At 37.1% G+C, this 27,372-nt stretch overlaps 4 protein-coding genes across 4 annotated transcripts; all 4 read left to right on the top strand.

Moving 5' to 3' along the window:
• The first annotated feature begins 7,016 nt into the window (after positions 1 to 7,016).
• On the top strand, positions 7,017 to 9,372 carry LOC134815283 (NADH-cytochrome b5 reductase 1-like). The gene is made up of 7 exons (XM_063823797.1): positions 7,017 to 7,043; positions 7,439 to 7,569; positions 7,736 to 7,808; positions 7,954 to 8,163; positions 8,288 to 8,454; positions 8,701 to 8,797; positions 9,001 to 9,372. Exons 1-7 carry the CDS (start codon positions 7,025 to 7,027, stop codon positions 9,171 to 9,173), a joined length of 870 nt encoding a protein of 289 aa, XP_063679867.1. The 5' UTR covers positions 7,017 to 7,024; the 3' UTR covers positions 9,174 to 9,372.
• Positions 9,373 to 10,487: 1,115 nt separating this feature from the next.
• Positions 10,488 to 14,603, top strand: LOC134815369 (trichohyalin-like). Its single transcript, XM_063823900.1, has 6 exons — positions 10,488 to 10,561; positions 10,715 to 10,904; positions 11,050 to 11,152; positions 11,390 to 11,503; positions 11,722 to 12,437; positions 12,823 to 14,603. Exons 1-6 carry the CDS (start codon positions 10,505 to 10,507, stop codon positions 14,451 to 14,453), a joined length of 2,811 nt encoding a protein of 936 aa, XP_063679970.1. The 5' UTR covers positions 10,488 to 10,504; the 3' UTR covers positions 14,454 to 14,603.
• Positions 14,604 to 15,263: 660 nt separating this feature from the next.
• Positions 15,264 to 21,472, top strand: LOC134815277 (guanine nucleotide exchange factor subunit RIC1-like). Its single transcript, XM_063823789.1, has 8 exons — positions 15,264 to 15,382; positions 15,546 to 15,640; positions 15,757 to 17,516; positions 17,747 to 17,986; positions 18,453 to 18,613; positions 18,811 to 18,987; positions 19,292 to 19,545; positions 19,776 to 21,472. The coding sequence occupies exons 1-8, from the start codon at positions 15,335 to 15,337 to the stop codon at positions 20,809 to 20,811; spliced, it is 3,771 nt and encodes a 1,256-aa protein (XP_063679859.1). The 5' UTR covers positions 15,264 to 15,334; the 3' UTR covers positions 20,812 to 21,472.
• Positions 21,473 to 21,615: 143 nt separating this feature from the next.
• LOC134814893 (V-type proton ATPase subunit C 1-A-like) lies at positions 21,616 to 27,209 on the top strand. Its single transcript, XM_063823216.1, has 9 exons — positions 21,616 to 21,779; positions 22,094 to 22,252; positions 23,789 to 23,944; positions 24,118 to 24,192; positions 24,411 to 24,637; positions 24,779 to 24,983; positions 25,185 to 25,286; positions 25,909 to 26,006; positions 26,779 to 27,209. Coding segments are annotated over exons 1-9 (1,143 nt in total). The 5' UTR covers positions 21,616 to 21,659; the 3' UTR covers positions 26,780 to 27,209.
• Positions 27,210 to 27,372: the final 163 nt, after the last annotated feature.

Genomic DNA, 27,372 nt, shown 5'->3' with positions numbered 1-27,372 from the left:
TATTCATAATTCCTATAGCTCATCTTATTTACCTCATATTCACGCTGTTATCAATCTACTATACCTTTTTGTTCGTATTGATTCGTGATCAAAGGGACAGTTTCAATATTCTGTATTATTTATGTAAATTTATTCTGTATGTTTATGTAAATTTTGTAAATATTTTACTGTACTATTTTATATTGTATACAATTTTACGGACGAAAGCTTCGGCGGGTAGTTGATGCACCGATCACAAGCAAGAGCCACTTTGGTCAATTTGCTGTGAGGTGTCTCAGCTACATGGGTTGGGGGTTCCCCCTTTAAAAAAATATATTAAACATTCTGTATTATTACGACCTGTTGACTTATACATTAAATTGAATTTTAAATAGAAATGTGAATATATTAAAATTTAAAACTTTCAAAACGGAGGCTTATAAATATTATTATATTATGATTGTAAAATAAAGGATAAAATTTTAAATTTGTTTCAAAAAAATTTGTTTCACTGTTCCTGACCATACATTTTTCTTGTACGATTTTAAAGCTTTTTTTCGAGTATGGGTGCTGTGCCTTATAATATGAACTTTCCAGGGAAGCATTTTTACCCCACGTCATGGGGGTGATTTGAAATCAGCATAAAAAATACGCTGATTAAGATCACTTCATACCCTCAGGGCCTATTCACAAGAATTTTTTTTAATTTGGGTGAGCGATTTAGTGGGATCGGGCAAAACATCTGTTTTTATAAGGGATATTGTAATTTGTATAGAATATAATTGTTTGTAACCTGCCCATGTTGTATAATTTTATTGCATAATTTTCTATAGGCAATTATAGTCTGAAATTTGTTGATAAATATATGTAATTCCAGCTAGCAGTTAGCACATTTCATATTTTCATCATAATGACTAGAATGGGTTCATCTGCAGGGCCGATTTCATTGGTTTTACAGGAGATTACAGGAGACGCGATTAATTTCAGATATAGCTTCTTGTAGACATGAAAGGTATGACTGCTTATTACATCTGTGGTGAAAAATACCCTAGACCAAAAGTAGTACCCTCAATCATGGTTTCCTGCTTATTCCGCGGAGTCAAATATGGAGGCTCACCACAGAAATCTATAGAACTGACTGTCCTCGAATCTATAACAGACAAACCAAACCTCCTGTTTCATGCATCTGTAGTTAGATATCTCAGCAGCACTAGACTGTCGATAAAACTCTTTATGGACACGTTCATTGAAGTTTGAGGATATTGGTAAATTTCTAAAATAGCGTTTTCGACGATAGTGGCTTAATTTTAGCATCTATTAATCTAGCGTGTTCATAAGTTCTGAACATTAGCCACGTGACCCATACTCCCATATGCACTGCTCAGAAATAAAATGTATTGCTTTTAGGCACTATAATGTAAAAAATGTCACATTTTTGTGACATTGTTTACCATAGCTGCCCAATTATCATTCCTTGGTCTGAAATATAGTAGATTAGGTCAATCTAACAATTATGATACAACATTGGTTAAAGGGCACGGATCGAACAGCTTTAAGGCAATATTTCGTAAACTTTGTCACACTCAGAATACGAGACCTCTTTTCTACTGTGAGGTGTCCTCAAAACCCTTTCAACTCATTATTTGATGGTTCTTCTGCCAATCATAGCCTTAAAATATGTTGTTTTGAAAAGTTAGCTAATACATGCACTTGGTTATTGGGAAATGATGTAAATTCTGTCACATTATATGGAATTTGAAATTCTGGGTGAATTTCCGAAATCATTTTTATCTGATTTTGGTTTGGAAGGCGGGAAAACTCTATATAAGGACGATACACGGATACAGTTGATTCAAGTATAGGGCAGTTGATGTAAACATCGTCACAAAATGATACGACATCGTAAATAGGTTACATTTTGCGGGGAAAATCTATATAAGGACGATACACGGATACAGTTTATTCAAGTATAGGGCAGTTGTTGTAAACATCGTCACAAAATGATACGACATCGTAAATAGGTTACATTTTGCGGGAAAACTCTATATAAGGACGATACACGGATACAGTTGATTCAAGTATAGGGCAGTTGATGTAAACATCGTCACAAAATGATACGGCATCGTAAATAAGTTAAATTTTGCGGGAAAACTCTATATTAGGACGATACACGGATACAGTTGATTCAAGTATAGGGCAGTTGATGTACACATCGTCACGAAATGATAAGACATCATAAATAGGTTAAATTTGGAAACAATGATTATAGAATGAAATAGTCTGTGATTAACATATTACATACATTATAAAATGGGCCGGGGTTTTTATATTTCCTGTATCTCTGTATTAATCATTTCGGACTGTAATTAGGACTGTTCACGTGAAAGAAATTCTATCTAAATTTTACAATGACGTACTCGTATGTGACGAAATTTACATTTCTTGACCCTATTTTGAAGAACCATACCTCGGTTAGAATTCAGGAATTATTGGTTGGTTATTGTTTAGCAAAATAGAACTCAAGTTTAACAATGCTGAGTTTAATTTTACTAAGTTACTGAAATGTGACGAAATTTACTTTTCCTGCCCCAACAGTATAATTTCAATGTGATGAAAAATTGGCATGGGTTTCTATATTTCCTGTATAAATCCATTCTAACTATAATAAGGACTATTGATATGAAAGAAAATCTATCTAAATTTTAAAATGACGTATGTGACGAAATTTACATTTCTTGCCCCTATTTTGAAGAACCATACCTCGGTTAAAATTCAATTTTCTTCCAGGAATTATTGGTTGGTTATTGTTCAGCAAATTAGAACTCAAGTTTAACAATGTTGAGTTTAATTTTACTAAGTTACTGAAATGTGACGAAATTCACTTTTCCTGCCCCAACAGTATAATTTCAATGTGATGAAAAATTGGCATGGGTTTCTATATTTCCTGTATAAATCCATTCTAACTATAATAAGGACTATTGATATGAAAGAAAATCTATCTAACTAATGCTATGGCTGATGTGACGAAATTTACATTTCTTGCCCCTATTTTGAAGAATCATACCTCAATTAGTATATAATGTTACTTTATCACCATCACTATGTCGATAAATTAGTTATTTTGCTAACACGGAGCAAATAAAGTTATAATATTTTTTTTGTGACGAAATTTACAAATTTTTACCCTGTTCAGGTGTTGAAATTTTGCCAATGTTAACATATCACTGCCATATAATAATTTATGTGACCGGCGTATGGTTGAAATATTGTTAATTGATCCATAGTACGTAATATAGGGTGTTTAAGTTGGTATACTAATATTTACTCAATTTCACACATGTGTTGAGATATCATACAAATTTATGTGACTAAATTTACCTATTTCTGCCTTCTGTATTTGTATTTGCCTATAACAATGAAATATGTGAACAATTCCAAACACATTCAGCTCACAAAATAATGCTAGACTATTCGGCATTTCTTGTCAGGATGTCATAAACATCCCTCATATACATTTCTTAAATGTGTGACGGTTTTTACATGGTGCTACCATTTAACGAAAAAAGTCGCTAAATATGTAGATAATAGTCATATGCAACTATCCTATAAATTTGAAATTCGAAAATTTGGTCAAACACGGCAACAAGTGGTCCATATAAACTCTGTCACATTTTTATAGTGTGACAAAGTTTACAACTCACTGCCGGCCGCATTTAAGCGATATCTTATCGTCTGATAAAGATATCGTTATGCGACAAAGTTTATCTAGAGGATGAAACGATTATCCTAACCATTGAGGGTTTATATAGTTTTATAGTGTGACACATTTTACATCATCGTGCCATTTAGTAGGGTCACTAATATTTACCAATATCCTCAAACTTCAATGAACGTGTCCTTATCTAAATGTCTTTTTATGATAATATTTCGATCCAGAGTATTAAAGGACCTTTCACACGTTTCCTAAGCCAGACTTTGACAGTTTTAGACCCCATCCTCCTCGTTAGCCATGTTATACATACATAGCTAGTGTAATTTTTCCAAACCCTGTCTCTTTCAGAATGACCTCAAAACTGAGGGAGTTAATCGAGTCGAAAGTGGGAAAAAGAATCCTTCAAAGTTATATTCTGAGAGATGACAAATTGAAAGGACCCCTTATGATGCCTCCAATACCGGAATCAAAATTTATTGACAAACTACCTGATGGCATACCACTTCAAGGCCAAAATGCTGCAGAAAAGGAGCTTCAAGAAGGTTTTGAGACTGAAGTTATACTGTATAGATGTTTGGAGGGGGTTGACAGAGATATATTAGTTTTGCATCAGTTAGATTATTCACATGAACAGTATTCTGCGTTCCTGCCGAGTCACTTGTGCAACAAAAAGAATTGCAGAAAAAATTGCAGGAAAGATTGTCCAAAAGATTGTTCTGAACACCCTCAACAGCCACATTCTTGCCACAACAAATTGAAGAACAATGAAGGGGAGTGTGACTTCATTGTGATAGGGAATTATTTTGTTGCTGTTTTTGAGGTCAAAGGACTAAATTTGTCCAGTACCTCTGATGATGAAATGATCCGAAAGAAGTTTGATGGATGCTGCAATGATGCGCTTAGACAAAGAAAAAGAATGGTTGAACTGATTACTGCTATTGATCATTCTGTTACTGTCCATGAATTCACAGTACTCTGTAACATTTCAAGGAAAGAAGCTGCTGGATCATATGGCAACCTTATATTTAAAGATGATCTCATTGACTTTGCTAAGTGGTTTGATGACAATATCCCATCTCTGCCAACCTCATCTGATGACAAGAATGCCAAAATGGAGAATTTAAAATCCGCTCTACTTGGACTTTGGTGCATCAATATTGACAATAAATGGGATGCTACAAAATGCAGCTTAACCAAATGCATCAAAGATATAGATGAAAAACTAAGACAAGCACATGTTACAAGAAGATCAATTGAAGAGAGTCAATTAAAGCTGAAAAATTCTTCAGGAAAAAATAAAATGAAAAATAAAAATTACCCTGAAAATGATATGATCAGAAAAGCATCAGACATATTTACAGAATATCTGAACGTCAATTGCCTCACCAGCCATCAACAGGAGATGTTTGAGAGTAAAAACAGACTTCTGTGGGTTGATGGTCCTGCTGGTTCAGGCAAGACTGTTGTTATGATCGGCAAAATCATTCAGCTTGCTCTTGATCCAGTGACTACATCACTGAACAGAAAGGTGATATTAGTGCTTCCAGATTTTGTTGAAAATAATGTTGAAGAATATCACCAAACATTTTTCAATAACCTAAAGAAAGACTTATGTGAAATGATATCAGTCATTGATTTAGAGGATCCACTGCCCAAGATTACTCAATGTGCTAGCATTATCATCCTACTAAAAACACGGTTTTTAGGGGTTGACTATTTAGTGAATTTGCTCTGCAGTCTCACTAAAACCGGTGGTCACCACATCTTCATCGATGATCTTCACTTGGACATATTTGCATGGTGGGCTGCACAATCTGGTCCTACCACCTTGGTTAATCCTCAATCGCCCTTAAAATCTAATTTCATAGATATGATCTATGAACTGGCCATGTCCATCTATGAAAATCAGGAAGATGCAAGCAGCTGGATATGGATACTCTGTGATCTTGCTCAGCAAGATGGGCATGAAATGTTTCATCAAACCAATGTACATTCAAAACAATTAAATGCTTTGAAGCTGATATTCGAGGTCAAAACATTGTCAGTCAATCTCAGAAACACTTTTGATATTTCTAGCTTTTTAGAAGGTATAAGGCGTTATTTTGAGAAAAGACCATGGTACAATTTGGCAACCGAGTGGCCGAGTTATCTTCCCAAACAGCAGATTGGTCATTTTTACAGAGGCACCATACCTGTGATTTACTTGATTGATGATGATATAGATTATACTGTTGTTTTAGCTGATGAGTTGAGGAAGCTTGCAGGTCATGAAAGCCATCTTGACATCAGTGATATTGGTTTGCTTTACAGTGATGTATGCAGTGATAGATTTGCCAAAATCCGATCAGAAAAAAACGTGGGTGACATGAAGAAAACTTCATACTTATTCACTGAAAAGCATAAGGATAAAATCACCAAAACAGTTGAAGAAATGTTGGAGAAGAATGAAATAAAAGGTAGAATTGATGTGGAATGCAATGATAATTGCAGGTCAATGGAATGGCCAGCTGTGGTTGCTGTAATTGTAGAAAAGATGAAATTGATTCCAGCACTTTACTTGGCTGTGTCGAGAGCCAGAGTTTACTGTTCAATAATATTGGTCGGTAGGAATGACTACACTATGGGTGAGTTGAAGAAAGAACTGGAGGAAGCACCTGGTACATGCAGATTTGTCTATGTCCCGCCAACCTGATATATTTTTAATTGGACAGCTGCAACGATTGTCATACTAAGATTTTCATACTAAGTTGTAGTAATATTGATATTTTCATTACATTAAAAATTAAAATATTTTTTCTTGAATAAAATTTAACATGTTCTATGCTTATTCCAAATTTTGCTATAATTAAGGAAATAATTTGTTTCTAAATTTAGATTTTTAGTAACTACACAACAAAATATTTTTTATTTATAAAATTGGATTAAAAATTGTTTGACTAATAAGATTTATTTTTAATTTTTACATAATTTTAGCTGTAAATATTTTTTGACTCTTAAAAATGTTAGTATTATTATTTTATTTCAACTTTTGCTTTTGATATTATATTGTATTTAAATTTGCATTCTACTTAATAATGCATGTTATTTTCTGACAACATTTTAGATTACACTGTCTTTCTATAATGTAACGATGTATCATTTGTCTATTAAAATAAATCGAAACAATAAGTAAGAATGTTTTACAAACTAAGAATCGTTGTAGATATTATGGCAAGCCAAACTCTATGTTTTTAATTTATCTATGTTATAGGCAATAGCGCGATGAATCATTCATTCAAATTTAAATGTACACATCTATTATAATATTTCTAATCCAACTAGTGTCATCAAACTATGGAACGCCTGGCCAACGGTAAGATTGTGAATGGCATCGCTGGGATAGTTATAAACACTGTTCTATAGATGTAATATCCGATAATGCATTACAGATTGTTTACAATCTCGTAATATCGAGCACAACATGATGAATACCTCTGCAACTTACACTTAATTGCTAACTCAATACACAGTACATACAAACAAGACAAAGGAACTTCATTAACATCTGCTTTCAGTTTGAAACAGCCTTTGTTGTAACTGATTTTATGCATGCTGCACACTGTATGTATCGAGCCTTTTTCTGCTGAAGAACCTACTTAAAGTTATCCTTGGCTCATAGACCTATCATCTATTTGAAAACTTACCAAATGTTTTATGATGGAACTAATCTTGATTAAGGAGTTTTATTGATTAAGGAGTAAACTGTAGCCCAGGTTGTCGGGGTGACAGTAGCGCTGGTTGGTGTTGTGATTACGATGTGGTGTTTATCTCGGAAGAAGAAAAGTTATGCTACCCTCAATAAGAGTGACAAAGTCGCCCTTACTCTGCTCGCAAAAACAGTATGTAAATCTTCTAGAAGCGTTTGTACCCTTGGTGTTAAATATATAGCTGTCAAGTTTCGTGCAATCAGACACTATTCACCAACAAAATCTCTGTTCAACCATTGAATCGTCTGATGAAGAAACATTTCTTATTGGTTTATCGTAATTATAAATTCAAATTCAGATAGTGTCACATGATACGAGAAAGTTTCGGTTTTCTCTTCCGAGCTCTGACCACATACTTGGACTTCCTGTAGGTAGGTCTTCCTAAAAATCTTTCATCCGGGCAAACTCTCCAAATAATACTAATTTTTATACTTCAAAGTTTAAATTATTCAAAATCCATGAAATATAACCTTAGGGCTTAGGGGTTTCCAATTTACACCCGCAATTGCTTCACAGGTTCCTTCATCAATGTGTCAGCTATACTTGATGGAAAACTAGTAGTTCGACCTTACACTCCAATTACCAGTGACGACGAATTCGGATACATGGACCTCATGATAAAAGTTTACAAAGACGGAAAAATGTCGACCTACATGGATTCTTTAAGTATTGGTGATGAAATTAAAGTTAGAGGACCCTGCGGCAAAATACGATATCTTGGAAAAGGTACTTACTTTGAGATCTCGAGTATACGAAATAGGAACTTAAGATTTTTTCCCGTTTTATATTACATTGCTGTAATTTTCGTCACTCGGATTATTTGTAGATTATTAATCATGGCATATCCCAGGAGTTTTCGAAGTGGAGAAATCAAGAGATAACATCATCAAGTTAAACTGCAAACGTATGGGAATGATAGCTGGAGGTTCTGGGATAACTCCGATGTTGCAGTTGATCAGAGATGTGGTTAAGAACCGTAATGACAACACTGAAATGACGCTTTTATTTTCTAACAAGGTATGTTTTCGATTGACTAAATATCATGTTTGATGCGTTTCTCAAGATTTTCAGTCTTCAATGTTAGAAGAATATAGGCCAGAATTTTAAAATTAGGTTATTATTTGTCATTTGACAAGAACCCGTCACGAAACCTAATTCCGTTGCTTTTATTAATTTCAATGTGTCTAGTATTAAAAATGGAATAATTGTACTTACAATTTACATAATGTTCATGGTGTAACTTTAAAAAAATTATAATATCAGACTGAGAACGACATCCTTTGTAGAGGAGCACTGGATGAGATGTGTTGTCCCAAGTTTAAAATTTGTCATACCCTGTCCCAGGCTCCCATTCCTAAAGGTTTGCTTTTCCATTATTTCCATGAAATCTAAATAGTGGTACAATGTTCATCAAGCGAATTGCATCATAAAATGTAGGGTAACAGTAGGAGTGTAGGGTAATATAGGAATATAATAGTAGGAGTGATCTGCAGTTACTAATCAATTATTTACCAGTTAGTTACCAATTAGTGACCAGTTAGTAACCAATCCCTGGCTCCCCAGATTGGTGCTACGCAACCGGTAGAGTTAACAAAGCAATGATAGAGAAGTACATGCCTCCTCCAGCTGACGACACTGTTATTCTCCTCTGTGGACCTCCGGGTCTTATCAAACAGGCCTGTCTGCCCGCTTTTCAGGCACTTGGCTACAATCAGGATAACATTCTAGCTTTCTGAGACCGACATTTTTAATAACATTTGGAGCTTTGTGAACTTTTGTGGAGGATGTTGTGGACAGACGTGATTCAGTGATTGTGACCCCTGATTTTATCCATTTACATCTTCAAAACAATCTCGTAATCTGTAATCTCGTAATCTGTAGATCAGAGGGCATTTATACAATGGTTTTAAGATGGCTTAATTACAATTAACACTATATTGGGGGGGGGGGGGGGGTATATTATCAAGAAGGGTGAATTAATTGTAATCGAAACCAAATGATTCTCCCGCTTTTTCTTTTCTAATAAAATCATTCTTGTGCTATTGACCTTGGTGCCGTGAAATATCACCCTTTTACTTTCTAAGCAACAGAAGTGTGTTTGGAATAAATTTTTTGAATTAATTTGAATAAATTATTTAAATTAATTTGAATAAATCATTTAAATTAGTTTGAATATAATGATGATTATAAAATGTTGTCATGTATTGTACAAATTTAAATTATTGTTTTTTAGTTGAATCCTCATACTATTTTTATGCAGAATCTTGAAACTGTTTTTTTATAGAATTTTTGGTGTCAGTGCTTAGTTGTATTTATAAAATGTGTTCTTGTTGCATAGTTTTTCAATGAAGGATTTAAGAAGCAATCTCCACGTTCAAAGGCTTTAATTGTCTCGTATTATGTGGGAAATAAAGATCTTTGAAACTCTCTTATTTTAGCACATGTGTAAAGCTATACAAATGATTCTTAGTCAAAAAGTTGACAATTTTATGCCATTATTCATAACTTACTTTCCTAATAACTTGATTCCAATATCTATTTCTAGTGTTTGTCGCCAAATTTAAATGAATGATCGTTAGTGTACATTTCCTTAATAAGTTTATAATAATAAGTTGTATTTTCTCATTTTGTGTGGTAGTTATCTAATTTATTCTTTAAATTATTAATAATTCACGTTCCAGTGCAGTATCTTTTGATTAAGTAACTTATTCTGAAGTTTTATTTGTGTATGTAGACTGTAGAGCGTATCGTGTAGCAAGTAACCTTGCTATGATTTGTTTGAATACCGACACCATGCCATGCAGTACTATGACGTCATAATCAAAAGGTTAGGTGAGGAAAACCACTAATATATTTTAATCAACATGGTAATGGTTAGTTTTTCGCATCCCTCGCCTTTTCTTTCATCATGGAGACTTTCTCTCCGATGGAAAGAAAGTTAAAAAGTTCGCCCAAAATTCCTGGATCTTATAATTACTGTTGTAGTTACAAGAAAGAATCTCTTCGTCATATTAACATATTATTATGGTAACAGTAATTTTTACAATAATTTCTTAGTTCAGATGTCATGAAGGAAGAACTTACCAAACAGAATGATAACGTGTCAGTGGATTCACGTAAACGAGTAAGATCCATGTACCAGCTAGCTAAGTTAATTATATACAATACCGTATTCTTATCTGATACTGCATTTCTAGTACGGTATTCAAATTTAACTAATTAAGTTATATATGCTTTTTCGAGATTCAGGAGAATTTTATTACGTCTCAATTCTCAGATTTCCAAAGTGAAAGTAGCCCTAACGCTTGGACACTCCGCATCTCATAGAGCAAAAACAGCGAGCTCTGTCGATGACTTTACCCACGACTGGAGCTTTTATGTTAGAGGCGACCACGGCTGTAAAATACATCATTACATAGAGAGAGTGGTCTTCAAGTTGCATGAGAGTTTTAAGAATCCTGTTCAAGGTAAATTCAGCGATCATCGTAATGTTGACCGTTGTAATCTCAACTCTTATCCAATCATATCCAATCTAATCCAGTTTAGTTTTGACTATGACCCGAGTTTCCATATGACTGAATTGCAAATTTTATGTAAAATCGTATTCTTTAGTGATCAAGAAACCACCGTACGAGATCCATGAGCAAGGTTACGGAACATTCATCCTGTTTGTGGAGGTGAATTTCAAGAACAAACGTAACCCAAAACAAATTGAGTAAGTTTGTGGATTGATTTGAAATATTACCGTTCAACAACAGCTCAGTTATAAATCCCTGATGCGATGCTTGATGACGTATTTTGACGAATTATGAAGTCAAGCTCCAAGATTAGGTTTACTTGAGTGTGATCAGAAAATTATGAAATCTAAAGTACAATTTTGCGTGCCAAAACAAATTTAAGTCACTTCGCCAATAGCAAAACACATAATGACCGTGCTTTAATTTATCTCCAGGTACAAATACGATCTAGTTCTGCCTGCAGATGGGGTTCCACCGATCAATAGAGCAAGGAAAGAAATATTGACGTTCACTAATCCCAACAAGGAGTTCATGACAAAACTCATCGAGTAAGAATAATGGTTAAGAATAGTAGTTGCTTGTGTAATATGATACTATAGAAACGCCATTTTAGGCCGCGAGGAGGATTTGGACTTTTCGGACTACATTACATTAACTCCTTCTGTATATATAATATAGCTGGACTTATTTTTTCATCTATCACTTTCCCTAAGTTTTCGGAGCTCTGTCCATATCACTTTCTGACAAACTAATAACACAATTTCAGCGGTGGCGGGGCCTTGCAACACGAAAACTTACCATCAACATCCCTTCCAAAACAACCTGCCCAAATAGAACCGCCTAAAGAATCAAATGTCCCTAGTCCGTCAGTCAATAAAAACAGGGAACATACTCCAAAACCCTCCAAGGAGCAAGAAGAGAGACGCGCAGCAAAAGAGAAAAGAAAAGAAGAGAGGAGAAAAGAGAAGAGAGCGGTCGAAGACGAAGAGGAGGAGGAAGATGATGAGGATGTTAGGGCAAGAAAGAAAGAGAAAAGAAAAGAAGAGAAGAGAAAAGAGAAGAGAGCGGTCGAGGACGAAGGGGAGGAGGAGGATGATGATGATGTTAGGGCAAGGAAGAAAGAGAAAAGAAAAGAAGAGAGGAGAAAAGAGAAGAGAGCGGTCGAAGAAGAAGACGAGGAGGAGGATGATGAGGATGTTAGGGCGCGAAAGAAAGAGAAAAGAAAAGAAGAGAGGAGAAAAGAGAAGAGAGCGGTCGAAAACGAAGAAGAGGAGGAGAACGAGGAGGATGTTAGGGTCAGAAAGAAAGAGAAAAAGAAGGAACGAAATTCAGTCGAAGAAGAGGAAAATGTGGAGCAAAGACCGGTTGTACAGAAAGAGCCGGATGTGAGTCAAGCGGTGGTTAAAGATTCCAAGAAACATAAGAAGAGTAGTCGGCCTCCCTCATCTACAACCCCAGTCGTTAATAATAAGGAGAATAAAGGTAAGCTCATAACAGTTTCAGAAATTATAAGTAAAGAATGAGAAAATTGGAATAATACAATAAAAGTTGATATGAACTTTCTGTTAGTATCTCCAATTTTGAGCATCTGGTCTATCTTAAATCATCTGTCTGACAAACTAATTCAGAACATAATTTTATGAATTTCAAATCGAACTACGACCCATTTAAATACCTTACCGATTATTAAATTTCGAATAATCTTCGATGTTGGCGAACCTATGTCCTAAACTGTCATAGAAGTTTCCCTGTAGCTGTCATTAACTTATCAACAGTTCTTAAATATAATGTCATATGATAAGGCTTCGTGTCATATATTATTTATGATGTACAATTGCAACTTTGAAATGATACAATTTTATTTCAGCCGAAAGAAAACCAAAATCAGAAGACAGGCAAAAACAAAAGATCTCGTCCGTACTAGCTGCGATTGGTGATGTTGAATCTTCAGACGATGAGAATTCACAATATTTCAAGGAATCGCCTAAAAAAGAACCAATTAAACATCATGAACAAACAGAACCCCAGAGTTCCAAGAAGTGTCCATCTAAACCTGTTCAGAAAGAAAAACCAAAACGACAAAAACCAGAGGACTCGTTTTTGGAATTTGATAGCATTGATGCTTTGAAGGTGAAGAAAAAATCTAAATCTAAACCAGAGAAATCATCAGGAAAGATTCAGTCTGACTCAGACAGGAAGCCCGTCACTTTCAACAAAGATTCAGAAAAACCCAGACCTCCAAAAACTGTCAAAGTTGAAAAAGAAACAAAGCACTCGAAGAAGTATTCAAGTTCAAATTCAGACGAAGACAGTAAACAAGCGAAACAAACAGGTGATACATTTTTGGAGTTTGATAACATAAGCACTCTTAAGCCTAAAAAGAAGCCTCATGAAACCCCTCAAATCAAATCAGAACACCATGAAGCCAAGCACTCTAAAAAATATTCAAGCTCCAATTCAGACGAAGATAATAGATCATCGAAACAAACGGATGACACATTCATGGAGTTTGATAACATAAGCACTCTTAAGCCTAAGAAAAAATCTCAAATAAAATCGGAGCATCATGAAAAATCGAAAAAAAGAGAAAAAGATGATGACCTCATCAAAAGTAAGGAAAGTAAAAAGAAAGATAAGTCCAAACACATAAAAGAGTTGAAACCGGAAAAACCAAGAAAACGATCAAGTTCTCTTTCTAGCGACACTGAAGACGATGCTGAGGAGGACGGTGAGATCAGGACCCCCTCTTCTGATGTGGATATTGATGCTGATGAAGCGGAAGTCGCTCGAATATTAAGCATGGAACCTGAGGAGAAAGCGTTTAAAGAAGATGAGAGGGTTCCACAGAAAACTAAATCTAAAGAAAAGAAGAACAAGCACAAAGCTCTTAAGAAAGATCCAGAAGCTTGGAGGCCTTACGACATTAAGGATGAGGGTGTAGAGCCTCCTAAAATGAAGAGTGATGGTTCCTCAAAGTTTTCGACCTCTCCCATGCAACCTGACAGTTCTAATTTGAAACAAGAAAAGAATTCTTCTGAAAGTTCTGCTTCAAAGCAATCAAAATCCTACTCAAAACCTCCAGAGTTTCACAGATCCGCACCAGAGCACGAAGCCACAAAACCAGAACTGCACAGTCCACCATCTTCTTCCCACATGCCCGACATTCCCTCACCTCCTCTCCGACAGCGAGTCTCTGAGTCATCCCTTGACCAGGAACACGCCTACAGACCCGACCAGTCTTACTCCAGTGAGATGGTTGCTCCATTAAGACAGGAACCTTCCATAATGTCACCGGACCACCTTCGTTTCATGCTGAACATTTACAATAAGATCCATCAGTTGCAGAAAACGGATGATAAAAGCGCCATATCAGAAGTTGTCAACATTTTATCTACTAACGGTAGCACTAACATGGAATTGAAAGACGAGAATGTAACGTTTGATCTAGTGAACTGTGACATGGAGACTCTGAATACCATTGACAGTGTTTTGTCATAGCATAACCAGGGTAATGCTGCTTTTGTCATTTCTGTTTTATTCAACCAGATATATATTATATTTATAATAATTTCATCTGCTTTGTCTGCTGAATTTTGTAATTTTATGCTTAAACAAATTTTAATTACTTATCTATTAAGTTGATAAGGTACAATTATTGTATCATTGTTTTTTATGGCTTATGGATGACTTAAGTTTGGAATATCACAAACAAATTACACTGCTATTCTACTTAAGTGGTATAACTCTCTTTGATTGCTTTTAACTGGGATTTGATAATTTTTATTCAATTATAGAACAATTTTAATATTATATGGTAAAAATTGGGATATCACGACTTATAGACTTATTATTAAGGAATTATATTTTAATATTTATTCAGTTTTAAAGCTTACTCTGATAATTCTTTTGCTACTTTGGTCTTAACATCACGTCTTGATAAGTCGAGTATCTTTGAATTTGCTGTTCGGTATTCAAATATTCTGTCAACCGAATCCATACATCGTTATCATTCTACTGAGTCGTACTGTAAATTTGTAAACGGCACAATTTTTTCATCAAGAACTTGAAAACGGTTGAGATGTGTAAATTATGTAATCCAAACTGCTCAGCGAATCACTGAAAAACTTTTTCTCTGTTTTTATTTAAATTTTCTACCGTTGTGTTTTTCAATGTTACAAACTCGTTTTATTTTGTGCCCCACTTGTCACACAAATCGTATATTTCAATTATCGCTGATTTCATATTTTACTTTCGACAAATGAGCCGCGTTGTTTTGTCATCATACTACACGAACATTTATTCTTAAAAAGCAATGAATTGATAAAGATCTGGACTCCTAGCTGGTACATAACAATACAGAGCGGTATGGTTTGAGAGTAATGTTTTTTCAACATGGCCAGCTTGCAGTCCTACTCCAATCAACTGAGGTAATTCGAATGACAAATTGTTGTTCTAATCATAGTTTTTGCCGGGCTTGTAGTTTAGATCTTTAGGACATATAGCACCAAAATGTAACGCCAACTTGCGAATGTATACCGTTAAATTGTAAAGCCATTATTTTCAATCTTTGCTAAAAGTTCTCCTTTTCAGGCACTGATATGCATTAGAAGCAGCTCAGACCGACTCCTCATTGCTTGCTGTTCTATAACTTGTCTTGACTTATGGCGGTCTCACTCCACTACCAGGTATAGTTTGGGGAGTTAATAATCTGTAATATTTAAACAATGGAATTGGGCGTTGTTGTGCTGAAGCAAGAGATTAATTATTTTGTCAGCGACAGGTAAAATGTTCCAAATTACAGGTTATTCCGTTACCAGAGATCAGAAGAATCCGTAACAGAGTACGGTAAAAACAAGTTCCTCTACTTCCGAGCGGATGGTTCAGGATTAGCAGTGGTCACCCACACCGGCTACATCATTCTCTTTGAAATCAGGTTAGACCTGGCGGTCCCCTCCTCCTACCGCTGCACTGACAACAGAACCGGGAACCCACTTCACGAGAGTATTGGCACGGTCCCCTCTATTATCCTGGAAGCAACAACTGTTGTCAACGCTGAGGAGGAAGTGACGTCACTGACAGGGCTCAGTAATGAACTGATGTTGTTTACAACTGCTGGTGGGGCTGTTAAGCAGTTCTTTTGGGATGACGGGCTCATATTGGAGGATTACACACATGATATCTCTCAGTTTTATTTTACTGACCCAAACGAACATTCGTATGCTCCGGAGAATGATATTTATGTGAAAAATTTGTGTTATTCTCATGCTCTTGACATCGCTGCTGTGACTTTCTCCAATGGTCGAGGAGCGTACCTGTCTTCGAATGATTTCTTCAAACCCCGAACAGTCCACGCTCTTTTGGCCACAAACGTCCAGAACGCAACCTGTGCCTCCATAAATCCCCGATATCATCTCATAGTGTTCGGAACAGAATCAGGAGATGTGTTTGTCAACATTCTGAACTACGATAATGGTTTACTAAATTTGTCACATCAGCTGATAGGATATTTGGATGGAGAAGAAGGAGGTAGAACCCCCGACCAGAGTGCGGTACTGAAACTGTTCTGGACGCCAGATTGTTGCTGTTTGTGTGCTGTGTACGCCTCCGGTACCATGTACATGTGGTCAGTGTATGGTACGTTCCTGTACACCTGCTCAGTTCCAATCTCTTTGGGATGTTTTGATCTTGAGGGCTACAATTTGTGGGCTATCTCTGGGGTCCAGCTTTATAAGATCCCCTTTTTAAAGAGCCCGTTAACTGTCAACAACGTCAGTAACAATCAGGAACACATTATCCTCCAGTCTTCTAGCCAGGTCTTTATTCTACCTAACAGATTCCCGCCAAAATCAGGTCTCTCCGTCTACGGTAGTATTTACTTGGGAGAGTCTGAGGTTTATGATACTCCGTATCAATCCTTCATCGCGTCCTTGGGCAGCCCTTTAGAAAACTGGCCCTGGCAAGTTATCCAAGTTCCCGATATATACTCTAATAATAACTGTCCCCTGAGATTTGTCGCTATTGGTGCGTCGGGCCAATGCACTGCAGTTGCTGGAACACGGGGATTTGCGTTTTATATATCAGCGAAACACAAATGGAGATGTTTCGGGAACGAAGCTCAGGAACAATCAATGATAGTCCGGGGAGGAATGCTGTGGTGGCATGGCATCCTGATAGTGGCTGCTTATCACCCTGATGATAAACAGAGCTGTATCTACATGTACCCTCACCACAACAGTATAGATCAGAACTCTGTGGTGTGCAGTATTCCCATACCTTCATCTATTATTGCTATCAATACTTACGAGGACTACCTTATCGTGGTGACCGGAGCGAGCAAGGTTGCGGTCTTCCTTCTTGCCATGTCCGTCTCCCCGGCTCTTGATGTTGAGATGAGCCACCAGAAGATTCTAGAGTTTTCCATTGCAAAGTACACGCCACACCCTTGCGCGGTTTTGAGTGTGCACGTGTCCCCCCTACTGTCGGACGCAAGCATTCCTTCTACTGGTCTCAAGTCAGTGTTAATCAATGTAGCTGGGAAACTTCTTATGTTTGAGATTACGGGTAAGTGCCCTATTCAAATCGTTATTTATATTCTTATTTAATATACTGACTATAGCAGCTAACATATCTTTAGTTACGCGATATTATATGTAATTAGTATTTAGTTTTACTGTGAAACTGCAAAAGCATCAATGTAAAACATCAAATATTTTCAATATAAGCATCAATGTAAAACATTGCTTCTCTGATATCATTCCGCTACATCACCCTTCACGACCGCAAATCGCCAGATACCAGCGAAGTTGGCAAACCGATCACAATCGCAACAAACGTGGAGTCTGTCTCGTGTCCCAGTAGATCTAGTAAATACCTGGGAGCCGCGCTCTGGTTGAACTGTGGCGCGCGTGGAATGCGTGTCTGGCTCCCTCTACACGGCTCTAAAGAGGACCTTAGTTCCAGAAGGACTCTGGTGACCGTGAAGCAAAACGTTTATCCTCTGGTGGTTCACCATCACGAGGCAGCCATCTTAGGTTTGTCATAATGGAGGAGGTATTTCCTGTCTCTGAAGTCTGAAAACTGCTGCACTGGGGGGCAGGGGGGGGGGGTTGCATGCCCATTTATTCCTCAACTTTTGGTCAAATGGGCTTCAATGAGCATTGGTGTGTTTAAGGCTTTACCGTGATGTTAATCATAAAAATGATGACCAATTTGCTCATTTATTCCTCAGCTTATGGTCAAATGGACATGGGTATAGATGGGGTTGCACCAACCCCCCCCCCCCCCCCCCTTTCCACTGCTGTATTTCGTACTATCATGATAATATTGCAATAACTGCTTAACAGTAAGATCCCCATATAAGGAGTTATTCAGGCAATCATTTAACGAGCTAACTTTACCGTGCCACGCTTTTGCGTCTGGTAGTATTGCCAATTAATCTATGCTTAGTTTTTAAGGTTCTATTGGAGATTTTGTAGAAAATTTATTCTTTACTGCCAGGTATCCCTGTCGACTCTCTTCGGTGTAGATCTGAAACCTTCCTTCACATTATGCTACATGAGTTGGTCGTTAAAAACCTTGAGAAACACGCCTACTCCATCGCCAAGATGTGTGAAAAGTTGCCCTACTTCCATCACACATTAGAGCTAATGATACACAAGGTATGAATTGTTCTGTGTTCAGTTGTATTGGGGGACCAATCAGCTGAAAAGATAATAATCATGAAATAATTAGGGAGTAAGGAATAAAATGGTAGCGAGGTTAATTGGACAAAACCTTTATAAAAATAAATCAGGTGAGCTAAATTGAGACTATAATGAAACATGACATTAAACTCATAATTATTGTTCTGACCCAGGCGTTGGAGTCCGACATGTCACATTACCCCAATGGTATGTTGGAAGATGCTGTGCTCCCTCACGTAATACGGTTCATGAGGCCACTCCCCCGCTATCTATCAGCTGTGGCGCACTGCGCGCGCAAAACCGAGATGATGCAATGGGAATACCTTTTTCAGTCAACCGGCGTTGTTACAGTTAGTCTTTTAAACGAATGTCTAATTCCACAGACAATGACCAAATTTCTTTGAGACAATGTCCATATTTGGACATTTCTTGAGCACTCTTTCATCTTCTTTGATTTGATAATTAACGCAATCAGTGAACTGGGTTAGCATCTTTAAAATATTCAACATAACGTCATTTTGGGTAATATAGAGGGGTTAGAAAATATTTTCTTTTCGGCGGAATTTTGTTTTATGTTTTACATCTATAATATTACTTATCATACTTTCTGTCAGAGTTCGCAATAAACAACTTTCTAAATGCTGTTTCCACCAGGATCTTCTTGACGAATGTCTTGAGCAACACTCACTAGACACAGCTATCCTTTACCTTGTCATACTCCAGAACCTCCACCCTCTTCAAGTCAGCAGAAACTACATCGTCAAACTTCTAGAAGCTTCCATAGAAGAAAACAGATGGGACCTGGGGGTGGACCTGTTGCGGTTCTTACACGCTATAAGTAACGAGAGTGAGAAGTACCCCGGAGTCAGGCAGAAGAAGTTAACTGGACCTTCAGAGCTAGCTATTAGGTATGCACTATGTACTATGTACTATGTACTATGTACTATGTACTATGTACTATGTACTATGTACTATGTACTATGTACTATTTGCTATTAGGAATATCATGGGTGTCAAATCACTTGACATTTTCAAAAGCAATTTAGTTTCTGTTGATGAATATAGTAGAATATAGATTATTAGAACTTGCCGTTATTGGTTATTGATTATTGAATATTGAATATTAAATATTCGACAGGTTACGCAGATCATCGGAGAGCTTTGATGACGAGTGTCCCTTATCACCGGCTACACCTGGTATCGAGAATGCAACATATGACATGCTCACCAACCCTCCCGACGAAGAAGGACTCAGTGACAAGAAACGTGCGCAGCGCATTATCACGCACCATGCGCACAAACTCCTCAAGTCCTGTCAGTTTGTTAGGTTGGGTGAAATGTGCTATTATCTCAAATTTGACTTGCTTCAGTTCCTGCAGAACGAGCGTCAGAATATGTGTGATATAGACGATCCAGCCCATGTTTTTATGTCAATACACGAGGAATTCCACTGGCCATATCCCGATATTATCCCAAGAATTCTATCACACCCCAAGGTATCATCCAACATCAATGTGATATCAGTTAACTCTGACACCGACTCCAAATTCATGGCAGAACCTCACGATTACGAGGAAAGAGTAGACTTTATCTCCGATACTGTTAGTATATACGAGGGATCAGTCTACTCTGAGTGCAGGGTTGAGATAGACCCTACCATCCTGGCAGAGGCCCTGAAACGGGGCACTCCTGAGAGCGACGATAAACTGGCACACTTTCTTAACATGTTTATGGATGCTGAGGTTTACAACTATGCGCTACTGTTTGCTCTGGTCCTCCGAGACGTTGAGGCAATTAATAAGGTTGTAAGAAAGGACCCCTCCTCATTGATGCTGTCTATCTTGATGGCTATAGATTGTTGGGGCCACCAGGAAAGTGGTGGATACTCACTCTTCCTCCAATCTCTAAAACCCTTCATAGCCCCCCTTTTCCCCACCTCAGTCAACGACCTCAAACTCAAACCTCTTGTTAAAATCAGCAGTCTCTCCTCTGTGACGTCATCCAACTCAGCGAGCCAGGAGAAGGAACCACCTGTAACCAGCTTGTCAAGCAAGAAGGAAGGAAAGGAACACTGGCCACTGAATGAGAATAAAGAGACGGTATTTCACCTGGAGAACAATATGAATAGTCTTTCTGTAACGGACGATAGTCAGTCTTCATGCACTGTTTCTTAGTGTTGAAAATGTATGTGTTGTTCGAATATTGATGAATAATTGTATAAAATTTAACGCTGGGCAAGAAGTTTGAATTTGAAAATACTGGATTATTATATATACAAATTTGTTTCATTAAGATAATGTGCGTTGTGATGTTTTAATAAGGCTCATTTAAATGCTGTCTGTGTAATATCTTTTATAATGTTATAATGGTAATTATGGTAATCACGATAAACCAACCATGCCCTCTTCTGAAGTTCTGAGATGGGGATCTGATATGTCATAATATGATGGGTATGATCTATCTTATATCTGATCTATCCTATAAAGAAACTAGGTATTGTAGAAATGCGATTTTATGGTGGTCAATTTGTTCAATCACTTTTGTACCGCTTGTGATTTTTTAAAAGTGCATGATCCTGATTATAGATATATGATGTTTATTAACAATTTTGTACATAATTTGAAATTTCTTGTATATTATTAGGGGCTATAATCTTATCAAACACAAGTAAGAATATAGGAAATTCTTTAGAGCTTTTGTCGGCTTGTTTTTGGGGAAAAATTTACATAGATTTACTAATCGAAAGACAATCAAGAATCACATTATTCTTGATCCCTATAATATTAGAAATTGATATAATAATATATAATCTGTCTTTTTTATGTATCTATTTGACTCCTCTTTCCATATCTAATTTGTATCGTGTTTAAACTAGACCTCTTGATATAGCCGACAGATAATAATAATAATATTAGCATGTTCAAGCTGAAGAAAAGGACGGTTCAATAGTTGATACCTTAAGTTGACTGAGTTTATTAGCTGTTTAGCTGATCGCTAAAAAGGGTTATCTTATTTAGGGGACATGGTATTTTGGCTGATCTCGACTCCGAAGGACGAGACTCATCAGCAGCAATGGAGCAGGCTGGCAGAGAACACAAAACCAATGGCTAACGTGATGAAATTCAACCTACCTAACTTGAAGGTATGTTTTTACCACAACTTTGTTACTGTACCGTTCACTGCGGAGGACCTGATATCTGGAACAGATTTGCTATTGCACAAGTTCGTATTAAATACGATATCCGACATGCTAAGGAATAACCCAAGTACTAGGTTGGTACTATAGATGCTAAGTTAGCATGTTAGCATTGCTAACTAATATATCCGGTAATAGGTTGGTACTCTAGATGCTAAGTTAGCATGTTAGCATTGCTAACTAATATATCCGGTAATAGGTTGGTACTCTAGATGCTAAGTTAGCATGTTAGCATTGCTAACTTATATATCCGGTAATAGGTTGGTACTCTAGATGCTTTGATGTCCCTGTCAGATGATCTGGCTAAGTTGGACCAGTTCACAGAGTTGATAATGGTAAAAGTTTACAACTACATGGCAAATGCGCTGGAGGAGAACGACCTACAGAAACTTCCTGAGTACACCAAGGCTAACAACAAGGTTTGGGGTTTGCAATTTTAATGTTTTTCTTTCAGTGCTAGCAGCCTTTAGTTGGTAATTTCTGATTTTTACTAGATTCCAGCACAAATTCGATTATGAGAGTGCATCGTATCGGCTGACGGACAACTAGGAACCTTTCAATTTTACCTTGTTAACTAATTAACATGCAAGCTTGGGAAATCCAATCAGCTCCGACAACTAGGAACCAATCATGACATATCCCCGACAACTAGGAACCTCTGGAGATACTTTAAACATTCAGGTGTCCACCGATTTCACAGCTGTGCTGTATATATTTCTGCACTCATTAATTAAGACAAAGATTATTTTCAAGATAATGATAGTTCAAACCCAACATAATAATTACATACAGAATACATTACTCAATATCAATCTCATGGCCAAAGTATTTGGCAATCTCAAACAGATAGTCAACCTTGCTAGAGCAATCCGAGTATTTGGAACAGATCTGGAACAACTGGTCATTGGAAGTTTTCCTTCTAATCCTTTTCTTAGACGGAGTTTTTCCAACACCCAGTCGATCGATATGGTAATCAATGATCACCTGCTGCTCCCGAATAGCACGGAAGTACTCTTGCACGGTCGGCTTAGGTCGATTCACCTTGGATTTAAATCCACGATGAAAACCCTCGACCATGTGAGAGGTCCGGGGAAACTCCGGATCCTCCAACGTCTTGGAATAGTGATTCCAGAACGTCAAAGGAAACTTGGGAGGAACCCTTTCGTCACTGTCGACAGTTACTGACCCAAGGTAGATTTTCTCGAAATAATTTACCACAACCATTAACTGAGGATAGTTAGCTTGGATGTAGTATGTTATTTGGAGTAGATGTACCCGAGTAGATGTACCCGTCCGTCATCCGTGTCCACCAGCTGTTGAGATCCTCTCTGTCCTTAGATGAATTTGGAGAAAGCAGGCATGTTGAATTGAAACCGATACTCTTCATGTTCTCGTTTCAGTATATATACCAGAAGTGCGGTTGTATATTAACAGCTGATCAACTCTCGCACTTGTGATTGTATGTCTCGTATCACTCCCATTGCATGCTCAGCTCACATCCTTGGATACGAGAACCAGCCCCTTTCGGACCCGGCTCACATCCGTAATGTGAACACATACCGAGAGCTCAAACTTCATAATACACAGCTACTTACTAAACTGTCATGTGAACCCTACCCAGGTTCTTGGTTGTCCGGCTGTTAGGATGGTTATAATATGGATCACATCACAAATGATACGTCACTGATTGGGCCATGTGATGTGATACCTGTGGGAGGCCGAAATGAGAGGTTCCTAGTTGTCGGTCACCGATCGTATCATTTGATGGGAAGTTGATGTCGTGCACAGTCTCTAACCTTAATGGATTAGTTTAAACGTGCCTCTGTGTATCAATCAGTAATGTGATATTTAATCATCACGCATAATCGATTTCCATATTAAAAATCTGATCATAAAACATGGTTTAAAGTTTATATACAGTTCTTTACTCGTGATGTAGCCTCTCATTTCTGCAGGACCTCCGAAGCTACTGTAATTCGTTTGTTTGGGATGTTGCAAAGTTCCCAACCAAAGTCTCCATCAAAGACATCCATGACATCATAGCTAAGAACATGACAAAGATTGAAAAGGATTTTAAAACGAAATCGACTACTTACAATAATCTGAGAAGCGTAAGAAAGTTAACATTTTTTGTATCGCTTCTTTGATTGTTCTAAATTATAGAATTCACATGAAAGAATCTTAGTCAGCCTTTCACAAATAACTTTATAATTTTAAACAATTGTCTTTATCCGCATCATCAGTGACGCGATGGCCTCAGTTTTAACTAACTTCATTTGCTCAGAATCTAGCTCAGCACGAGAAGAAAGAAACAGGTAGTCTGGTCACCAGAAACTTGGGACCCATTGTTAATGAGGAGGTTAGTCTGTCGGTTTAACTAATTTCAGCATACTAACCAACACATTATTTCATGAAAGCATCAAGGAGTCATTTATAGATTCTCGCTTTGTGATTCAGATTTTCGAACGTTGGCGGACAATTTGAATTAGGTACTCTGTCGGCAAATGTCTAAAACGATCCGAAAATTTATCTGAACTATTTGACAGTTTATCCAGATATTGACCATCGGATCTCCAGGATTTCGTGACATCATCGGAGTATCTAGTAACAGTCTGTGTGGTTGTTCCCAAACAAGGATACAAGGAATGGGAGGGTAGTTACTGGAAGTTAGCAGACTTTGTCGTGCCTGAATCCTCCAAACGTATCCTTGAAGAGGGAGACCAGGCTCTCTACACTGTCACCATGTTCAGGAAGACGCTAGACGCTTTCAAGAACAATGCTAGGGAGAAAAAGTTTGTTGTCAGGTTAGTTGGATGGTGGAGGTGTTTTTTGGAGGTATTGATGACATTTTGTTCATCTATGTGGTTTTTTGAATTGTTTTTATTGAACTTTCACAACAGATGGTCGGTTCTAGCCATTTTATGTAAGATGTGCAATATTTTCAGAGATTTCCAGTACAGCAAAGATAAGATAAATCAGCAGCAAAACGAAATTACCAACTTACAGAAAGCTAAAATAAAAGCTTATGTTCCGCTGATAAGATGGCTGAAAGGGAACTTCTCCGAAGCTTTTGTTAACTGGATTCACGTCAAAGCTTTGAGACTGTTCACTGAGTCGGTTCTCAGATACGGTCTCCCTGCAACGTTCATGGTTTGTGGGGGCCAGGGGGGAGGGGGGTGCCCCCCCCCCCCCCCCCCCCCCCCCCCCCCCCCCCGTTTGTGGTACTTTCAGCTTCACTGTAGTTCTGAGTTGGGCTAAATGTAACGAACTGTACACAGTACCACTGTTGCAAAGATATTTATTACTCATTTAAAATTTCATAAGTTTTGTTAACAATTTAATTACTTTTAGACAGCCGTGCTTGAACCAAACAAAAAGTCAGAAAAGAAGCTACGAGAGAAATTGCACGTTTTGTACAGTAATCTGGACAAAAGTGCTGCTGAGGGACCGGAGGTTAATTTTGTAAAGATCTTTATCATTTTGAGATATTATAACTACATCTCGTTTACTGATAAAATGACTATGTAAATGCTATTCATTGCTAAATACTGATGAGCACAAAATTTATGACACGTCAGTGTCACATCATAGTTTATAGTTACTAGCAGGAACCCGTTTACCCTAAAGTGGTGTCAAGACTCGAGAGAATAAAATAATTATTACCTATTTAATTCGCGTTTTTGACACCACTTGGGAGTCCAAATTTGGGGCACTCAAATTCTTATTCCTTGGCCAATTTTTAATTTTTTCATGCTGATTTGAAGGCCATTAAAGCATTTGACCCAGTCAAAAAAGTTTCAGTTGTATATCTTTTACGGTTTTTGCGGAAAGTCGCGTTAAAGTTGATGCCCTGGTGTCAGTAAAATGGCACGGATCCATATATCCATATATATCGTCTCGCTTTATATATAGTAAGATTGATATCGGACCGCTAGGCCTACCAGTAATCAGTTTACTGGTCCTGATATGTAGTCAGTCCCCGGCTAATTTGCATCATTTGCTATCTTCTAATTAAAACTGATTCTGTTCTATGATAATAAGACACACTAACAAGTAACACTGTACAATGATTCAGATGGGCGATATTCCTGGTGTGTTCATGGCTGGAGATTACTATCCGTACGTTTATTTCGACATCAACACTGCGTTCGTCGAAGCAGCTCGAGAATTTTGGTAAGCTATCAACATGTTATCGATTTTATCATGAAAAAAATGTATTTGTAAATTTTGAATTGTGTAGAAAACGTTAGTTGTAAATTAATTATTGGCTTACAGGTTCTGTTACACTTTATTGCTTGGCTGTCACAACTTTGCGTAAGACGCATGTTCAGACGTATTACAACAAATCAAATAATCTGTCATCGAGCTATTTCCGTGCACGCGCGTCACGCGCTTAATTATTTATCGTGTCGCACGTTGTGTACGTGCATGTCGATCCAGTCATCTAGTACGTCGGTTCATGATTCATCGATGTTTGGATCGGACGTCAGCTCTCGAATTGTCGGTGAAGGGGAAGGAGAAGTGGCACCTGTCCATGTTCATTTTTTCATGATTTAGTGTTTTTACCGCTATCCACTTCACCACGCTATCAGCTATGTGAGTTTTAAAGAAACCCAACTGCTCTGCTAGATGACAAATTTGCTGTGATATGAATCACAAATCCTAACAGTTGCAGCGTAGACAGCTAAATCTACAACAGAACATTTCTAAATCTACTGCTTTCTCTATCGTAACAACTAACATGACAGAACATGATTGAAATTTTTTCTCCTATTCTTCTTTAAAGTCACATTTGATGAAATATTTCCAAAGATAAGAGGAGATCAAATTTTCGATGGTGATTTTTTCATATTCACGAGAAACGTAAAAAATAATAGGATTATTGATAGATGATTACAATTATTATTATGATTTATGATAAATTAACACTCGTTTAATACTTCAGATAACGTGGAAAGATTATTCCCTCGGGAGGATTAACGACTTAAGGGAATGACCTAACACAAGACTGTAGAATGTGTAGATACATAGTTCATAGCTTGCTTCGAGTTTGGATATAGTTTTACACGGATTTTAAATTCGCTAATGTCGAATTTCTAATGACTTATGACTGCTTCTCTCTCGAATTACGACATTGTCTTAGATTTGTCATCTTATTGAGTAATAGATTTGCTGGTCAGATTGATTAACATAAACTTAATCTGATATGAATTCACGGATTCGAGTTGAGTGACGATTTTAAATTGATTGACTATACTAATATAGCTGAGATTGTAGACTATATTAATAGTCTACATTTGATTTTGTAACTTTAATTGTAAAATCTGCGCAGGCGCAGTTTGATTCTTTTGAAAATCTGGATATTACTTTTTTATGACAAAATCGTTTCAATGATCAATATTTTTCTCACAAGATAGCTTTAGTTTCCACCGACCAGGCATTACATCGACTTCACTTAGCGAATATAGTGTTGAAAAACATTTTACCATCAGTTTGCACAACAAACAACAAAATGGATCGATATAATATATATAGTCAC

The sequence above is a fragment of the Bolinopsis microptera genome, chromosome 5 (genome assembly GCF_026151205.1).
Source record: "Bolinopsis microptera isolate Bmic1 chromosome 5, MBARI_Bmic_1.0, whole genome shotgun sequence".
Taxonomy (NCBI): Eukaryota; Metazoa; Ctenophora; class Tentaculata; order Lobata; family Bolinopsidae; genus Bolinopsis; species Bolinopsis microptera.
The sequence above is the reverse complement of the archived record's forward strand: the minus strand, read 5'-3'. Positions and strand labels throughout refer to the sequence as shown.